This window comes from Chiloscyllium plagiosum, chromosome 13 (genome assembly GCF_004010195.1).
Source record: "Chiloscyllium plagiosum isolate BGI_BamShark_2017 chromosome 13, ASM401019v2, whole genome shotgun sequence".
In the NCBI taxonomy this organism is placed as follows: domain Eukaryota; kingdom Metazoa; phylum Chordata; class Chondrichthyes; order Orectolobiformes; family Hemiscylliidae; genus Chiloscyllium; species Chiloscyllium plagiosum.
The window spans coordinates 25496376-25515705 of NC_057722.1; the positions used below are offsets into that span (position 1 = coordinate 25496376).

General features: G+C 39.7%; 1 protein-coding gene across 2 annotated transcripts in view; it reads left to right on the plus strand.

Moving 5' to 3' along the window:
• The window catches only part of LOC122555853 (long-chain-fatty-acid--CoA ligase 3-like), a 130380-nt gene that overhangs the window by 88992 nt on the left and 22058 nt on the right, over window positions 1–19330 (plus strand). For both annotated transcript variants that reach the window (XM_043702058.1, XM_043702059.1), the window contains 5 exons: window positions 5566–5675; window positions 8270–8408; window positions 15983–16133; window positions 17340–17463; window positions 17833–17904. In XM_043702058.1, coding sequence (XP_043557993.1) covers window positions 5566–5675; window positions 8270–8408; window positions 15983–16133; window positions 17340–17463; window positions 17833–17904 — 596 coding nt within the window. The remainder of the gene's footprint in view (window positions 1–5565; window positions 5676–8269; window positions 8409–15982; window positions 16134–17339; window positions 17464–17832; window positions 17905–19330) is intronic.

Sequence of the window (19330 nt, forward strand, 5' to 3'; positions counted from 1 at the left end):
ACTCAGCACCGCCTTCCTCACCTGCAATCTTCTTCCTGACCTCTCCGCCCCCAACCCACTCCGGTCTATCACCTTCACCTTGACCTCCTTCCACCTATCGCATTTCCAACGCCCCTCCCCCAAGTCCCTCCTCTCTACCTTTTATCTTAGCCTGCTGGACACACTTTCCTCATTCCTGAAGAAGGGCTTATGCCCGAAACGTCGATTCTCCTGTTCCTTGGATGCTGCCTGACCTGCTGCGCTTTTCCAGAACACATTTTCAACTCTCTTAAAATAGCCTGGCAAACCTTAGAGTTATCCAAGCCAAGAAAAGAAATGACCACCTGGAATCAACCTGGGGATTGAAACATAAAGTAAGTTGGGAAGAGGTTGTAGAGTATCTGTAAAAGGATATAAATATGTTAATGGGCAAAATATTAGCAGGTACAGTAAATGTGGGAAATGTGCACTTGTCATCTTTGGCAGGAAAAAGTAAAATGAAGTATCCTTACTGGCGGAGAAGCCTTGAGCTACAGAGCAATCTGTACATGCTGGTTCATGAATCACATAGTATTTAGATACAGCAAGTTTAAAAGGAAGGCATATAAATTGTTAGTACTTGTTGTAAGGGGACTACAGCATTTAAAAAAGAGAAAGCTTTACTGCAGTGTTACAGGGATTTGTTGAGATCTTATCTTGAGCTGTTCTGAAGGAAAGCCCCTGGACCTGAAACATTAACTCTGCACAGATGCTGCCAGACCTGTTGTGTTTTTCCAGCAATTTGATTTTATTTCTGATTTTCAGCATCCCTAGTTCTGTTTTTTTTTCCATTTGACTTATTCTTGGAATGAAGGGGCTATCCCGTGAGAAAATATTGGACAAACTGGGCCTATGTGTACTGGAGTTTTGAAGAATAAGAGGTGGTCTTTGTGAAATATAGAAAATATTTGATAGGGTGGTTACTGGGAGGATTTTTCCTCCATTATGGGACAAGAACTAGGGGGGTGGAGTAAAAGAATGAGGGGTCTTTTTAGACTGAGATGAGGATTTTCTTTGCTCTGAATGTTGTTAGTCTGTGGAATTCTCTGTCCTGAAAGTAATGGAGGCTGTGACATTTAATTTATTTAAAGCAAAGTTAAAAGACCTTTGATAAGAGATGTCAGGAACTGTTGGGGCAGATTCACAAGTTGAATTGAGACCGCAACCAGATCTGTATTCTAATAGAACCTGCTTCACAATTCAAAGGGCCAGAAAGTCTAATGCTGCTCCTAAATCCTATGTTCCTATAAATTGCTAATCTTAACAATCTATATTGTCAGCCAGTCAGATGGAAATATTCTTTCTTTCTCTACTCCATATTGTGGTTTTTTTGCAAATACAACAACCTCTGCTGCATGATGAGTCCTTTCTTTCTCAAAGCATTTGTTGTGAGTGCAGCTGTGTTTTTCATGAAGGAAGAGTACATACAAATTCTGGTGGTATCTTTTAGTTCTACTATTTTGCAAACTTTTTTTTAAAAGTAAAAAGTTGTCATGTTGGTTTCTGATCTTTCGCTTTACTGAAATGATTAACTACTAGTTAGTAAATTCTAGGGATTTTATAATTTAAGCTCAAATCCCAATATTGTTAATTTGAGGCTTCAACCAATAAGACAGTAGGAGACAGTCCAGTATAATAACTCAAGAAACGTAACTTGGGTTACATATGAAACTTTTAAAGCAAGGCAGTTACTTTACAGGTCTGCAGTGCCTTTTATTTTCTAATTCAGCTTGTGGCACTCTGTCCCTTTTCAGACTGCTGGAAGGAGATGTTGTGATTTGTAAGTTGCTTATAGTAGTTCAGTGATTTGTCTTGCTTGAATTTTGTAGATCTGATGATCGCTACCATGAGTAAAGGAAATTGAGGATTTAGGAAGAGTGGGTATGAGAAGAGCACAGGAAGCTAGCAGTTGATGGAGAGGAGATCAGGAAAGGAGAGATTGGACCAGGAGAGTGCCACAGAAATAGGGAGAAGCTTCTATTCTGACAGTATCTCTTCTGTGAATTTCACCTCACTCTCCAAAGTCTACTGAACTTGGTGCTTGTCAGCCAATAAATTATAGTTCCAGCTCTTGGTGACTTGATTTTGGAATCTGCTTCAATTCTCACTAAGCTCTCCTTCCTCTTTAATATGCAGTTTCACAATTCTTTCAAAATTAAATAATGCAATAGTTAAAAATGGCTTGACTTAGTATTTAAAGCTTCACATATTTTTGATGTGAGAAGCATGCGAGGTTTCATTTAAGTTAGTTTTATTGATGGAGAAGCAATAGGCAAGTAGAACGCTTTCAAAGATATAAGAATTAAAAGTATAAATAGGCCATTCGGCTACTAAAGCTTGCTACACCATATATTAAGATCATGCTGATCTGTTTATATTTTGAATTCCACATTTCCTAATGACCCTGGATTCCCTTGCCTAACCAGGATTTATCCACCTCCATTCTATGAATATTCAAAGCCCTTGCATCCTTTGCCTCCTGCTTCCACTTGCTTCTCAGGTAAAGTGGGGGTGGGGGGGCGTGGAGGAGGGAGGGAATGGTTCTCATTAAGGGGAGATTTGACTTGTTCTGAAAAGGCTAACTGTAATTTTTAAAACCTGTTCCCTAGTTCTGCATTCATCCACAAGAGGGAACACCATTCCATACTTACCTTGTCAAGATGACTCAGTCATTTCAAATTCAATCAGATTATCCTTCACTCTTCTAAATTCCAGCAAAAACATGCCCAACCTCCTTCCTGTAAGAAAATCCGCTCGTTGCAGGTGTTAATCTCATAAACCTCCTCCAAGACGCATTTATGTTCTTAAATAAGGAGATGCAGACAGTTTTGAAAAGCATAATATCCTTCCTTTTATGTTCATTTTTCCTTGTGATATATAGCAGAAAAGCTGGGGCATGGCCAATCAGTTAATCTTTTTATCTTTGAAGCAAAGATCCTGTTGAACAAGCTGGATGAAATAACTAAAAAATAGTGTTGACCTGCCTGAATTTATATTGTGAAACTATGATTCATATTATTGCTGTAAACAGAATAGATTTGTGTACTTTTTGTGATAGTTGAGTCTGACTTACAGTAGTGATTATGTAAAGTCTTCAAAGTTTGTGAGAAGATTTGTAGCTCGGGTGCTCGTTGTTGTGGTTCTGTTCGCCGAGCTGGGAATTTGTGTTGCAGACGTTTCGTCCCCTGTCTAGGTGACATCCTCAGTGCTTGGGAGCCTCCTGTCAGTTGTCAGAGCCGGTTGTCAGTTCCAGCTGTCCGCTGCAGTGGCCTGTATATTGGGTCCAGGTCGATGTGCTTATTGATTGAATCTGTGGATGAATGCCATGCCTCTAGGGATTCATCCACAGATTCAATCAATAAGTACATCGACCTGGACCCAATATACCGGCCACTGCAGCGGACAGCTGGAACTGACAACCGGAAGCGGCAGATACAAATCACTATAAATGCCAGAGGAAACATCACAAAAGCGCTTCACAGGAGGCTCCCAAGTACTGAGGATGTCACCTAGACAGGGGACGAAACATCTGCAACACAAATTCCCAGCTCGGCAAACAGAACCACAACAATGTAAAGTCTATTCTTCAAAATATTCCTGCAAAAACTGGGGTTGACTTGTACTTTGATTATTAAAGAGAACCACTAGTGTAGACATTTTGAAATGCCATCAACATTTGATGCAAATACTGGGTGTCCCTCAAATTCCTCTGCAACTCCACAGCAGAGGCTGATGACTTGCTTGATCCCTTATACCCAATTAGTTACCAGGTACTAGTAAGTAAAATGTACCTGTATGGGGTGAATCATTTGAGGCTGGCCACTACTGAGAAGATAGCATATAGTGATTGAAAAGGGGGATCTGACTTGTACATTGATTGTATACGAAAACAGATTATTTTGTTCTGGGGAAAATGAAGTTGTCTTTTATCCTGGGTTGATTTGTATCTCATGATTCATGGCAATTGATTAACAGCCCGTATCTACATGTACTTCTCATTTTGTTTGAGGTTTTTTTAGACTTTGAAAAAGCATTTCCCAAATATGTGTATCAAATGTTGCAAAATCAATCATAGTTTCAGTGCAGAGTTGTACATCTTGTTACATTAGAATTTAAGATGTTTTTATCTCCTGTATCCAGTAATGAATCTCACATTGGAATCAGCAATGAAGTTTAATAGTAATAAATTTATAGTACAAGTTATTTTTAAAAATAAAATATGGTGAAGGTTTTATGAAGATCTGTTACTTGTAGCAAGTCTGTAGCTGTTTTTATTCTGCATACTACGGCAAATGCTGCCAACCGCACAGCAGTCCTTCTGATGGCCCCAACTAAATAGATTTTTACAAGCAGACCTACAATCTGAATTTGAGCTCTAAGGGAGTTTGCCATGAGCTTATACACGTAACGACCCAGAGCCTCGCCTGAGAAAGTGTTAGGTGACTCAGCTGAGAGCTGATGACATTTAGGTCAGTGATGGTGTTAATGAATTACATCTGCTCAGTCCTTCTTCCTGGTTGTTTTTCTCCATGACATCAATACACAATAGTTCAGAATGCAGAATTCTTTTATTTAGTACATAGCAATTACAAATGTGTATCATGTTTAACAATTTTTCACTTTTTGTTTTTGAGATTGATCATTCATTTCACCAGCCTGTATAATGTGACTGGATGCAACAGCTCTTTTTGTACTTTAATTCTTTTTGAATCTGGCTAAGATATTCCCCTGTTGATTTCTCATAGAAAGGTCATTGGACTATGTGGTGAGTGCTCGTGGGAATGAAGACTGTCATTTTCCTGCCTGTTGCACCCGCCAAAATAAAAGTACCAATAATTTATCTCTGAATCCAATGCTGAGCAACAGGAAATGAGTGCTAGAAGACATCATTTCTCATACTGCTTAAAGGCTGACCTTGAACGTTAGAAAAAAATCCTACTTCAAAATTTTAATTTGTGTGGATACATTGATTTATATGTTTGACTAACTGAATAACTTTGTGAAACCAGCCAATTCCCAGCTTTTGACATGATGATCAGAAATGTTTTTATAGTGCAAATGTTGATTTCATGATCTTAAGCATGGCATTCATTTACGTTTTGAAATTCTGATGCATTCAGTATGTTGCTATGAGCTTGAATGGACAGTTTGAAACAGAACATGTGCACTAACTGGCCAGAAAAGGCAATGGTACTTGATAATGAGAAAAATGCACTTTAATAGTATTATTTAGTTCACATTATTATTAAAATGAAAACTTTGAGATAGGGCAATGTTTTAAAGCGACCAAGTCAGAAGCTTACAGAAATTTTTTTTCCGCAGAATTTAGTCTGAGTTCAAACAGGTCATTTTTATAGAAAATCATGATCACAACTTAAAATGGCGCAGAACTTTTAAGTTGCATCTATATTAAATTAAATTGAACCTGTCTCTAAAGTGGCATTTAGAATTTCTTTCTACTCAGCGTTTGTGGAAGGTTTATTGGCTAAGGTACAAATAATTCATTGCCTGTGACTTGTACTGAAATTCAATCATTTTGATTTCCAGTTGTCACCCTCTATGCAACTTTGGGAGGTCAAGCAATTGCACATGGTTTAAATGAAACCGAAGTCACTCATATTATTACAAGCAAGAAACTTCTGCAAACAAAGCTAAAGGTAGGTCATGGAATGTTATTTTTGTTTGTGGGATTTCTTTTTGTTTGTTTTCCATTGTTTCTGCAGGATCTTAAACATTCCTATGATTTATAAATCGCTCAAAAATGAGAAATGTCTTCTGATCATTGAAATTATGGTTAAATGAAAAGGGGCAGTTATAGTTTAATTGGGTTATTTTAGCAGTAAATCTCAGACTTAAGAATTTCCAACAATTTGAAACATGCAATTCCATTTTTCTTTCTGCTGGTTTGATCTAAAATTCATAAAATGTTGCCCTATTTTGGGATTGCTGAGCAAATGGTCTTCTCATTGTAATTAAAGCAAAAAAAAAGCCTGGTTTTACAATATCTGGATGAAATGCTGAAAATGCTCAGCAGGTCAGGTATTCTATCTGGTGGAGAAGCAGAGTCAACAGATAAGATTTTAACCTGCCGTGCTTTTTCCAGCTCCATGTTTTATCAACTCTAACTTCCGGCATCTGCAGTGCTTAATATCTCAAACTTAGCTGTGCATTGAATCGTAGAATCCCTACAGTGTGGAAACAGGCCATTAGACTCAACAAGTTCACACTAACCTCCAAAGAGTAATCCGCCCAGACCTGTTCCCCCATTCCATTACTCTACATTTACCCCTGACTAATGCACCTAACCTAGACATCCCTGAACTCTGTGGGCAATTTAGCACAGCCAATTCATCTAACCTGCACATTTTTGGACTGTGGAAGGAAGCCAGAGAAAACCCATACAGACACTGGGAGAATGTGCAAACTCCATACACTTATTTGCCTGAGGCCGGAATCGAACCCCGGTCCCTGGTGCTGTGAGGCAGTAGTGCTAACCACTGAGCCTGTTTGTTGTTTTGGCTCATGAGTGAATGAAGAATGAGATAAAATAATAGTATTTTAACTTGCAATATTTAGCCTGCAGCTTATTTTGGAAGGGAGACAGTGGTGTAGCACTAATGTCACTGGACTAGTAACCTAGAACCCCAGCTGAATGTACTAAGGACATGTGTTTGAATTTCACCATGAATTGTGAATGCATTGCGACATGGAATCTAAAGCTGGTCTGTAATTTACCATACTTACCTGATCTGTATTACATGTGACTGCAATGTGGTTGACTTTTAACTGTCCTCTGAAATGGCCTAGAGTGCCTATAAATTCAGTTAGAGATGGCGAAACCAATGCCAATCTTACCCTTCATATTCTATGAAAGAATGGAGAAAAAAAATGTATTTCTGTTATAGTGCAATGCAGATTATTTTGAATAGTTTTTGACTTACTTATTTGGTGGCTAAATATCTTTGTTAGATATGCTTTCATCATCTGCTCTATCCTTTACTTTTGACGCTGTATTACAATGAATAATATTCAACATTAGCCTTACCTAAAGCAATCCAATATTTTATGCTTCAGCAAGGTTGCCTAGGAGCAACTTGTACGTGTAGGTAGAGAGTTTTTAAACTTTCTTAGATCAGTCCCATTATGTGCAACAGTTTCCCCTAGTGCATAAGTTTAGAGTCTGAGTCCTACAGCACGGAGACAGGTCCTTTGGCCCAAACTAGTCCATGCTGACCAAAATGTCCATCCATGCTAACACCATTTCCCTGCATTTGGCCCATATCCTTCTAAATCTTTCCTATCCATGTATTTGTACAAATGCCTTCTAAATGTTCTTAATGTCCATGCCGCAACCACTTCTGCTGGCGCCACATTCTGTATGAATGCATATCACCCTCTTTTGCCCGTTAGGTACCCTTTTATTCTTTCCCCTCTAACTTTAAACTGATGCCCTCTTGTCCTTGATTTCCCATCCCTGGGGAAAAAGACTGAGTTCATTCACCCTATTCATGCCTCTCACAATCTTATACACTGCTATAAGATTCCCATCCACCCACCCAATCTCCTATGCTCCAAAGTAAAAAGTCCTAGCTTGTCCAACCTCTCTCTCCAACTCAGACCATTGAGTCCTAGCAATATCCTTGTAAATTTCTTTTGCATTCTTTCCAGTTTAATAACATCCTTCCGATAGCAAGGTGACCAAAACTGAACACACTATTCAAAGTGTGGCCTCACCAGTGTCCTGTAGCATTGCAACATAACTTTCCAACTTCTACTTCAATGCCCTGACCAAAGAAAGCCAATGTGCCAAAAGCTGCCTTCACAGCCCTGTCCATCTGTGACTCCACTTTCACAGAACCAGGCACCTAAACTCCAAGATCACTCTGTTCCACTACACTTCTTAAGGCCCTACGATTCACCTTGTAACTCATACTTTGATTTGACTTTCCAAAATGCAAGATCTTTGCCATTACTCGTGGTTCTATATATTGTATTGCAAGTATGACTTGATTAGTTCATTGCATTGTGCTGAGGATGTACAATATGAAGCTACTGAGGTTACCTATCTATAGATACAATTTGAAGTTTCATCATTGTCTCATCACATTACCCAAGTTTGACAAGAATAACTAAGGATATTTTGAAAGTTGGTACACCAATGTTTGGCCAAATAAGTTTGAATGCAGAGAGTTGAAGTGATCGATCTGAAATCATCTTGGACTTTTCATTCTTCCCCATTTCTGCTTCACAGGAAATCCTAATTAACGTTCCGAAACTGCAGCATATCATAATCGTAGATGACAAGTCAACAGCATGGTCTGAATATCCCCGTGGCATCATGGTTCACAACATGGCAGCAGTGGAAGCATTGGGCGCAAAACCAGAAAACTGTGTGTAATTTATTTTCTTTTCTCTTCATTTTTACATGTTTTTGTGTTTTTATACTTAAATGCAGAATAACACTGCTTCTAAAGTTACTTTATATCCAACTAATACAAAAGCAAAAAAAAAGCTGGAAATACGCAGAGATCTGTCAGTTTCTGTAAAAGTAAAGTTTGACATTCATAATTGAATCTTTTTATACTTCAGGTTTTGAAAGTGTTTCCAACTGAGTATTAAGGTTTTGATTTTAGGCTTGGCCTGCTGAATACTTTCTCTACTTTTGTAATATGTTGTCAGTTAGTAAACAGAATGAAGTATTCAGATTTGCTATGCATGATTTAATAAGTAAGGAGCATTGGGAGGTCTCTATGATAAGGAGAGCAATGAGGAGTAGGATTCGTTTCTTTGCTGGCATTCCTAATCTGATACATAGGTAATGAATCTTCATCAGTTTGCATTAATTACAGGGATAAAGTTCTGAGTGAGACTAATGCTAGTTTCAATTAAATTTAAATTTTGCGGAAACAATGGAGTGGATTCAGATTGCGCAATGGTTTCAAAACTTCTTGTTTTAATGCTGTCAGATGCAAAGATGTGTGTTTTCATGCCTCTGTCTTGAGTTAGGTGCAGCTGAAAGATCTTTCAAGATGGTGGGCTGGATCTAATTCTAAGAGTCCTGCCCCATTCCCTTATTCCACAGAGCAAATATTGTGGGAAAAGAATGCAGATACGTGCCTACATGTAGCATTCTAGCCCTGACAGGTTCTATTGTTGGTGCAAGCATTTCAGATCTCATGTAATTTTGATAAAATCAAGTTATTTTGTTCGAAGTGCTTTACAAATGAAGAAGTCATGAACCATAAGGAAACCTTGGTCTCCAGTCAGGAACCAAGCAAAAGTAGATATTCAGCATTCCCTTTGAAAAACATTGCTGTTCTTATTGAGGTTTTGGTTAAGAAAAAGAAGGAAACATATGTCAGGTCTAGACAGATTGAGTGAATCCTTAGAGTATAAAGGCAGTAGGAGTATCCTTAAGAGGGAAACAGTGAATATAGGGAGAACTAGCCATTTGGATACAGATGTGATGGAGGAGGGTTGTTTTTCAGACTGGAGACCTGTGACCAGTGGAGTGCCACAAGGATCGGTGCTGGGTCCATTACTTTGTCATTTATATAAATGATTTGGATGTGAGCATAACTGGTATAGTTAGATAGATAGTTACAGATGACACTAAAATTGGAGGTGTAGTGGACAGCGAAGAAGGTTACCTCAGATTGCAACAGGATCTTGATCAGATGGAGTTTAATTTAGATAAATGTGAGGTGCTGTATTTTGGGACAGCAAATCTTAGCAGGACTTATACACTTAATGGTAAGGTCTTTGGGAGTGGTGCTGAACAAAGAGACCTTGGAGTACAGGTTGAAGGTGGAGTCGCAGGTAGATAGAATAGTGAAGAAGGCGTTTGGTATGCTTTCCTTTATTGGTCAGAGTTTTGAGTTGCACCTGTACAGGACATTGGTTCGGCCACTGTTGAAATATTGAACAATTCTAGTCATCTTCCTATTGGAAAGATGTTGTGAAACTTGAAAGGGTTCAGAAAAGATTTACAAGGATGGTGCCAGAGTTGGAGGATCTGAGCTATAGGGAGTGGTTGAATAAGCTAGGGCTGTTTTCCCTGGAGCATCTGAGGCTGCGGGGGTGACCTTATAGTGGTTTATAAAATCACGAGGGGCATGGATAGGATAAATAGACAAGGTCTTTTCCCTGGGGTGGCGGAGTCCAGAACTAGAGGGCCTAGATTTAATGTGAGAGGGGTAAGGTATAAAAGAGACCTAAGGGGCAACTTTTCCACGCAGAGGGTTGTATGTGTATGGAATGAGCTGCAAGAGGAAATGATGAAGGCTAGTATATTTACAACATTTAAAAGACATCTGGATGGGTATATGAATAGGAAGGGTTTGGAAGGATATGGGCCAGGTGCTGGTGGGTAGGACGAGATTGGGTTGGGACATCTGGTTGGCATGGGCAAGTTGAATTGTAGGATCGGTTTCTTTGCTCAACAGGGAACCTCAATTATCCGAACGAGATTGGCGGGCATTATTTCGTTCGGATAATCAATTTATTCGGTTAATCGATTCAATGCTTTTCCTCTAGGGCTCAGAGTTTTTAACATCTGCTCCCCGTTCAGGAGACGGCAGCAGCATGTGAGACCCCGCCCCCAGAACCCCATCCAACCCAGCACCCCCCCAACCCCATCCAACACTATCCCGCACCCCAATCCCGTCCAACACCACCCCCTGCTCCCCAAGCCTATTCAACCACTTCCTATAGCTCAGATCCTCCAACTGATCTGGCACTATCCTTGTAAATCTTTTCTGAACCCTTTCAAGTTTCACAACATCTTTCCAATAGGAANCGTCCAACACTACCCCAACCCGTCCAACACTACCCCAACCCGTCCAACACTACCCCAACCCGTCCAACACTACCCCAACCCGTCCAACACTACCCCAACCCGTCCAACACTACCCCAACCCGTCCAACACTACCCCAACCCGTCCAACACTACCCCAACCCGTCCAACACTACCCCAACCCGTCCAACACTACCCCAACCCGTCCAACACTACCCCAACCCGTCCAACACTACCCCAACCCGTCCAACACTACCCCAACCCGTCCAACACTACCCCAACCCGTCCAACACTACCCCAACCCGTCCAACACTACCCCAACCCGTCCAACACTACCCCAACCCGTCCAACACTACCCCAACCCGTCCAACACTACCCCAACCCGTCCAACACTACCCCAACCCGTCCAACACTACCCCAACCCGTCCAACACTACCCCAACCCGTCCAACACTACCCCAACCCGTCCAACACTACCCCAACCCGTCCAACACTACCCCAACCCGTCCAACACTACCCCAACCCGTCCAACACTACCCCAACCCGTCCAACACTACCCCAACCCGTCCAACACTACCCCAACCCGTCCAACACTACCCCAACCCGTCCAACACTACCCCAACCCGTCCAACACTACCCCAACCCGTCCAACACTACCCCAACCCGTCCAACACTACCCCAACCCGTCCAACACTACCCCAACCCGTCCAACACTACCCCAACCCGTCCAACACTACCCCAACCCGTCCAACACTACCCCAACCCGTCCAACACTACCCCAACCCGTCCAACACTACCCCAACCCGTCCAACACTACCCCAACCCGTCCAACACTACCCCAACCCGTCCAACACTACCCCAACCCGTCCAACACTACCCCAACCCGTCCAACACTACCCCAACCCGTCCAACACTACCCCAACCCGTCCAACACTACCCCAACCCGTCCAACACTACCCCAACCCGTCCAACACTACCCCAACCCGTCCAACACTACCCCAACCCGTCCAACACTGTCTCCCCTCCCCGTCTGCCCCACCCCCTCTCCGGTCAGCTGGACTGTGCACCAATAACAAGACTGCTGCTGCAGCTGCCTTTGTGGGGTAAATCTCTAAATAGCGCGCGCACACAACTTTTTACTGCACCTTTTTGACAGGTTCCACATTTGCCCTGTGCAGGTCAATGTTGGAGAGATTATCTGGGGGTGGGGGTTTAGGGTACACCCCGGTGTAGAACTCCAGGTAAGGTGAGGGTGGGTGGGGTAGGTCGGTCAGTCATTTGGAGACGGTGCCTGTTTATTCACTGTATACAAAAGAAGCATCACTGTTGGAAACACGTCGTTGATGTAATGTTTCCATCGGGACCTCGCGATTTCCTTTGGTTAATTGGTATTCGGATAATCGAGGTTCCTCTGTACATCTCTATGGCTCTATAAAGTTGTCAACTGCAAGCAATGGAAAGCTTCAGTGTAAATGCCTCTTGATGCCTGTGTGTTTAGGCAATATTGAAAAAAACCTATTCAAACAAAGATCAGATAAGGCCATTCTTAGAGCACAGCTAAGTATTCTTCTTGTTACCATCTGGCAACTGTATCAGCTTAAGCAATTTAAGTAGATGGTCAATGTCAGTTTTTTCCAGATGACCTCTACACAAATTCTTAGCTCTAAGAATAAGTACTGAATTTGACTCAGCAAGGGTCTATTGTGCTGCTTCAAGGAGAATATTAGCTTTGTAATTTTTTTAGTTTATGGAACCTGGCTAATCTCTGAAAAAATGTTTCAATGCTTGCATGTTTTTGGACAAGATTAAGAGGTGGAAAGTGGATTGAAGGTTTCCTCAATGGGACTTTCATTCCTTGCGTTCGTTGCCCTATTTATCTGCTCATAAAATTGTCAGTGTTTTTCAAAGGTGTTCCTGGTTGGCTGAGTTTTTTTTTCTCTGAGCATTTCAAATTTGCAAGTGTCTTTTGTGTTTGTTTGGCTTTGTACTTCATGCTGGGTGAATGAGAATGAATGGGGTATAGGAGATGTCAAGGATTCATTTGCTTGGTTTGGAGGTGGTGGGGGACTTGGTGAGGACCAGAGTGTTTTAAAGTCATAAATGTGGATGAGGCTGATGTTCCACAGAAAAAAAACAGCGATTCAAACTCTCTAATATCAGCATCTCTTTGCCCCACCCCCCACCAACCTCCATTGCCTACCTTTAGAGCTGATAATTTATTTCCCTGAAAGTAGGGCGCAGAGTTTCTGCTGGATGGAGACAGCGTCACATGGAAGGAAATTCCTGACTTGGCATACTCTTTTTTTTTTAAATCTGACCCAGGCAATTTTTATTAAGCTTGCCTCATCAAATTTGAACACGAGTCCAAAAATGAATGTGGCTTGTACAACACATTCACTGTATGTTGTTTCATTTAATCAATCAGCTGTTCAATCAATCATGAGAAACACTGGCTATCAATTTGTAGCTTCTATGAGAATACTTTTCTTGCCATTGGAAAGCTATAGTAAGGATGACTAGTTCTGCTTATTTAACTGTGTGCCACAGTACTGTCTGGTGGCTTTGTATTTAGAACTATAGTACTGGAAAGTGAAATGTCTGTCTTAAATCACTGCTCAGCATAAGGAAACTGAATTTTGCACTTTTTTTTACTTTTCGTTAAATGTCAGTACATATTTGAGAAGAATAAACTGTTTGAAATACTTTTTATTTTGTCTTGTTGCTTCATATATCAAATTTCCCATGCCTTGTTTTCCTTTTGGTATATCCACTGCAGCCTCAGGGCATGTGAATAAAGAGCAATTCCATTTGGTGGAGATCTAGCACATCTGGAGTTAATTACAATTACTAGATAGATTGTGGGGCTTTATGCTTCAGAATTTTTAGAAATTTTGCAGGATTGCAACTAATGTGTATAGAATATTGTGTAAATTTTGTGTAACAGTTCAGACCGGTGATTTCCACAGAAAATAACTATGGTGTAGAGTCGCAACAAATGCGATGAATGTGGCTTGAATGCAGCTGCTCTTAAACTTTGTTGCTCTATCCTTCACTTTTTAAATCAATATTTTGCTACATTTGTTTTGGCCCTTTTTAAATAGGGTTTCTTTATTAGATGAATGAAGTGAAAGATGTAATAGAGTGAAACCTTACTTGTTAACAACAGATTAGATTAGATTAGATTAGATTACTTACAGTGTGGAAATAGGCCCTTCGGCCCAACAAGTCCACACCGCCCCGCCGAAGCGCAACCCACCCATACCCCCAACGGGGTGCAGAGGAGGTTTACCAGGATGTTGACTGGTATGGTAGGAAGATCGTATGAGGAAAGGCTGAGGCACCTGGCACTGTGAGGCAGCAGTGCTAACCACTATGCCACCGTGCCGCCTAGTGTTGTCCTTTCATCTCTTTGGGCATGATTTCAAAGGTGCATGCTTCCTGTTTGAAACAAGCTGGTGCAGTCCTGATCCATTCATTGGTGGCCAAAGGTTCATTGAGTTGAGTTGGCATTCTCACACAGGACATAAGGGCGTTTCTTTCATGGTTGGCTAAGACTTGTTGAAACAGCATAGGCAGAGATCTACCATGCAATAGCATTCCAGATGGTACCAATGTAACTAAGAATTCTGGTGCCTCATTTGGTTGATCATATTTATTGAAGTATTAAAAGACTATTCAGTATCACTGCTTCACATATATGCAGAGTGTTGTGTTTTTATTTCAGTTATGTTCTTTATTGTATAACTTGATTTTTTTTTTGAACGATGATCCAGTGTTTTTGCTTCAGTTTGTCCTCTGCAGCTGGCCATAATAGCACATAAAATTGGAGCAGGATTGGTCCATTTGGCATTGAATCTGTTCCACCGTTCAGATTATGGCTGATCTACCTGAACACTCTTTTCCTGCATTATCTCCATTTCCCATGATATCCTTAATATCTGTAAGCTTCTCTCTTTATCATACTCAATGTCTCAGTCTCTACAGTCTTCTGAAGTAGAGAATACTCAAGATGTGCTATCTAGAATGAAGAAATCTCTCCTTGCCTCTGTGCTAATTGCTATTGTGTCCCGGGTTCTAGATCCCCCTCTGTCTAGCTAGTGGAAACATTCTTTATTCGTCTACTCTGTTCAGCCTTGTATCAATTTTGCATGTTTAATTAAATAACTTCTCATTCTCCTAAAGCTGAGAGATTACATGCCTATTCTGCTCAATTTCTCCTTTTCGATAATCCTGCTATTCAAGGAATCCGCCTATTGAACCTTGTTGCACTCTGTCTATGGTTAGTATATCCTCCTTGGGTAAGGAGACCATAAGCTATAAATGCTAACCCAGGTGCAGTCTCACCAAAGCTATACATAGTTGCAAAGAGAGAGATCCTCATTCTTGTACACAAATCCTTTAGGAATAAAGACCAAAGTCCATTTGCCTTCCTAATTTCTTGCTGCACTTGTACCCTAATTTAGTGACACTCAGTATGGATGCCCAAGTTCTTTTGAACATTTACACTTTCCGATTTTCATCCATTTAAGAAATGCTGTCTTTGTTTTTTCTTCAAAGTTCACAACTTAGCATCTTTCCATATTATGCTCCATCTGCCTTGCTCTTGACCTTTCTAAATCCCCTTGAAGTACTTTTCATCTCTTTAGACTTCCCATTTCCACCTAGTTTTGTGTTGTCAGCTGCCTTAGAAACTGCATTTGATTTCCAAATTGAATAGCTGTGTCCTTGTCCTAATCTTCCAGTTGCATCCTCAAAAAACAAATTGCCAAGCATGAGATCCCTTTCATAAATGTATGTTGACATTGGCTAAACCTACAATTATTTTCTAAGTGTCAAATTATCAAGTTCTTTGTAATAGATTCCATTGTGTCTTCTCATTTTTCTTAAAGGCATCTTTAAAAAGGTGAATGTTTTCATGGGAATTTTATGCTTTTGAAGTTATAGATTTGTTTAAAAAAATGTCTTTAGTATTCCTAAAGGTCTTTGCCAATTGTCTACAAGTAAGCTTGTGTGCAGGTATAATTACTAAATGACCTAGCTTTGAATCTGTGAAATGATTGGTAAAGGAAGCAGGATGTTTGTTGTGTAGGTGAAAGTCTTAATAGGACAAAGTATTTTATTTTCATCTTATTTCATAATTTCAAGAATTGCTTATTTTTTTCCATTTTAGTGAATAGACCACGAACCAAGCCTACATCTTTAGATATTGCTGTAATAATGTACACAAGTGGGTCTACAGGCTTACCAAAGGGAGTGATGATTTCACATAGCAACCTCATTGCTGGGATAGCAGGAATGTGTTCTAGAGTTCCTGACTTGGGGTATGTATAATTAATGGTTTAACTGGGAAGTTTTACTTGCCTGCACTGGAAAACTGTTGTGGACTATATATAATTAATTTACAAGCATTTTAAAAACTTTTATGTAGGGTACAATGCATACACTGAAATGAGCTATAATTTTTAATTGACTTTAATAAATTGTCAAAAAAACAAGTGAAACTTAGGGATTTGAAAGGAAAGAGAAATGAGGGAGTTCTGTCAATTCAAAATAACCCTATCACATCTTTACCTGTTGAAGATCATATGTCAGCTAGTACTTTCACTTATATTTATTCTGCAAAGGTTCTTTACAGCTCAATCTGAGTGCTTTTGTATAATAATTGGTTTGATTAACCAGAAGTTATTAATTCTGTCATATTCTGTGATACCTAATTCAACTAATATAATTCTAAATCCTACAAGGTGGAGAGTTTGTATCTCTCTCTTCTAGAGTCAGGTTATATCCCACCTGAATTTTATTAATTCACGCTCTATCAAATACAGAAGGTACAATTTAATCTTTGTGGGTGGTCTATCTCGTTCATACTGAATTTGGATGTGATCACAAAGATAAATGAACAGACATAATTCTCCTGAAAAGACAAATAATTTGCTTTTATGTAGCTCTTACAGCATCTCCAGGACATTTAAAAGGGTTTTATAGCTAAAATACGCTTTTGAAATATGAATGTTAAATTTTACACTAAGCTGGAAATAACCTACTGTTCTGAGAATAGCTTGGGGTGTTTTCAATATATCTGAAAACTTAAAGAAGAACTTGCTTTAAAAGTTGGCTTGAAACATTTAGTGTGTATTGATTGTAACGAGGTCAGCCAGGTCGACCGCATAGAATGAGATCCCTGATTGGACCTGGTTAATAGTCCCAATCAGGGAGCTCTGGCTGATAGATATAAATAGGAGTGTCAGAAGTTCTGTTCACTCTGAAAGCTGGACCAGTATGCATGTGGGGGAACAAAAAGGGTGACTTGGTGATGGGTTACTGGCCTCTGAACTTAGTTCGCACTGAAGTATTGGCCAAGATTTTCTGCTTTAATGGGACTTCAATGTGACCTTTTGCGAGACAAATGTTATTATTCAACCAACAGATTAATTGTGTCAAAAACTGTTCGATCTTGAAGGCTTTTATAAGGCCCATATTTGGTGTAATTGTTGAAAACCTGCTTGGATTTTATTTTTTCTATAAAGACCAAAGGATACGTACATTGGTTACCTACCCCTGGCACATGTACTGGAGCTGAGTGCGGAAACACTTTGTATGGCTTGCGGCTGTTGCATTGGCTACTCCTCCCCTCAGACTTTGGCAGACCAGGTACATTCATTTTTAAAAATCTCATTTAGAATGGTTGCAGTAGTAAAATATTGTAATGATTTAACTGCATTTTAAACACTGCTATTTTCTATTTAATTAACATTTATTCTTGCATTAACATCCTATCAATTGCTGTACCTAATACAGATTTACAGGATTTTTATCTGTACCTTCAAAAGTTGAAAAATAGCATTATAATTTCTATTTAATAAAGCTTTGATATTGTTTTATGGCTTTGTAGTTTGTATTATTGAAATATTTAAACCGTTATCCTCAAACCTATACGTATTTAAGTGGACATGCACAAATCTGAGTGGTGAAAGATATTGTAGTTTTGAAGGATAATATTTTCTGCCTATTGTTTTGTAGTCTGCTAAAATCAAGAAAGGAAGCAAAGGTGATACAACAGTACTTAAACCGACACTATTGGCAGCTGTACCGGTAAGTTTTAGAAATTGGACATGTCCAGAGCAAGTTGTTGCAAAATAGATTCATAACTCAACAAATGGTTTCATTATAAACACTGCATAAGTTCATATTGCTTAATTCCAAAAATCTGTTATCCCATTGGTTCTATTCGGGAGACTTGCTGCTTACACTGTATAAACCTGATTTTTTTTGTGAAAGAGATCTGCATGTGGGTAATGGTATCTACAGGTTAATGATTAGAATCTCTATAGTATGGAAACAGGCCCTTTGGCCCAACAAGTCCACTCTGACCCTCCAAAGTGCAAACCACCCAGACTTATTCCCGTACCCTTAATGGTTAAGATTGTCCTTGGATACAAGAATAAACCTTATGCATTCATTTTTTTTCTAAATGACATTGCATTGGAATTGTGCTGTTAAACTTAAAGCAGTGGGAGAACGCATCTTTCATGAACTCTCATATCACTTCATTCTGGCTCAGATTGGAGTTGTTTTACAGCAGTTACATTGCAGTCTTAGTGTTTCAGAGAGGCTAATTGAACATAAGAGGGCATGTTCAAGGTGGTCAGGAAAGGGTTTGACAAAGGTTTTGAAGGTGAGTTAACTTGTGGCCAGCAAAGATTTTATTTTTTTTTTTTAAGGACAGTGTACCACTGTGAGGGGGCTGACTATCGATGCTGGGTAATGGGATGGTAAAAGAGTTGAAAGAGAGGAGAGTGTGGAGAAGTAGGCCCAAATTGAGGAATTAATACTTAGGTCATTTGGCTTGTCACAAGACATCTTGGAGAGGCTGTCTTTCACTCACTCTTTCAAATTACAGTTTTTTAAAATTCAGACCATCTCAGCACTGAGATCCAAAAACTCCTTTCCCTCTACTTTAGTGTCCAATTTCTTAAAGTGTGTTGAAAATTTATTATAATATTACTTTATTTGAACAAAAGGACATTGCAATTCATTTAGCAATTTGCAGTTAACTTTGCAAAAAAGATTTTCCCTTCTGGGTGTAAAAACAGAAATTGCTACAAAAACTCAGGAGGTCTGGCAGCATCTATGAAGAGAAATCAGTGTTAATGATTCCGGTCCAATGACCCTCCTTCAGAGCTCAGCTCTGAAACCTTTTAATCCTGCTTTTATTAGGTTCACCTCCCCTCAATTGTTGAATGGTTTTAGTTTATTAACTGCACTCAAATGTTTCCTGAGGTGGCTGGTTGGTTAACTGTCAGCTAAGTTTTCATAGTATGTGCTGAGTTAAATGTGATTTATTTCACTGTTTTGTTTAGAAAACCAACCTGATTATATATGTAACATGCCCATTAAATTAGGCTAAAATATCAATTTTTAATGTAGCTGGAGTTACTAAAACTCTTTCCAGTTGGGGTATATTTTCAAAGGGAAAGGTCATCTTTCTATTATAAAGGATACTGGCTAACTTTGGCCA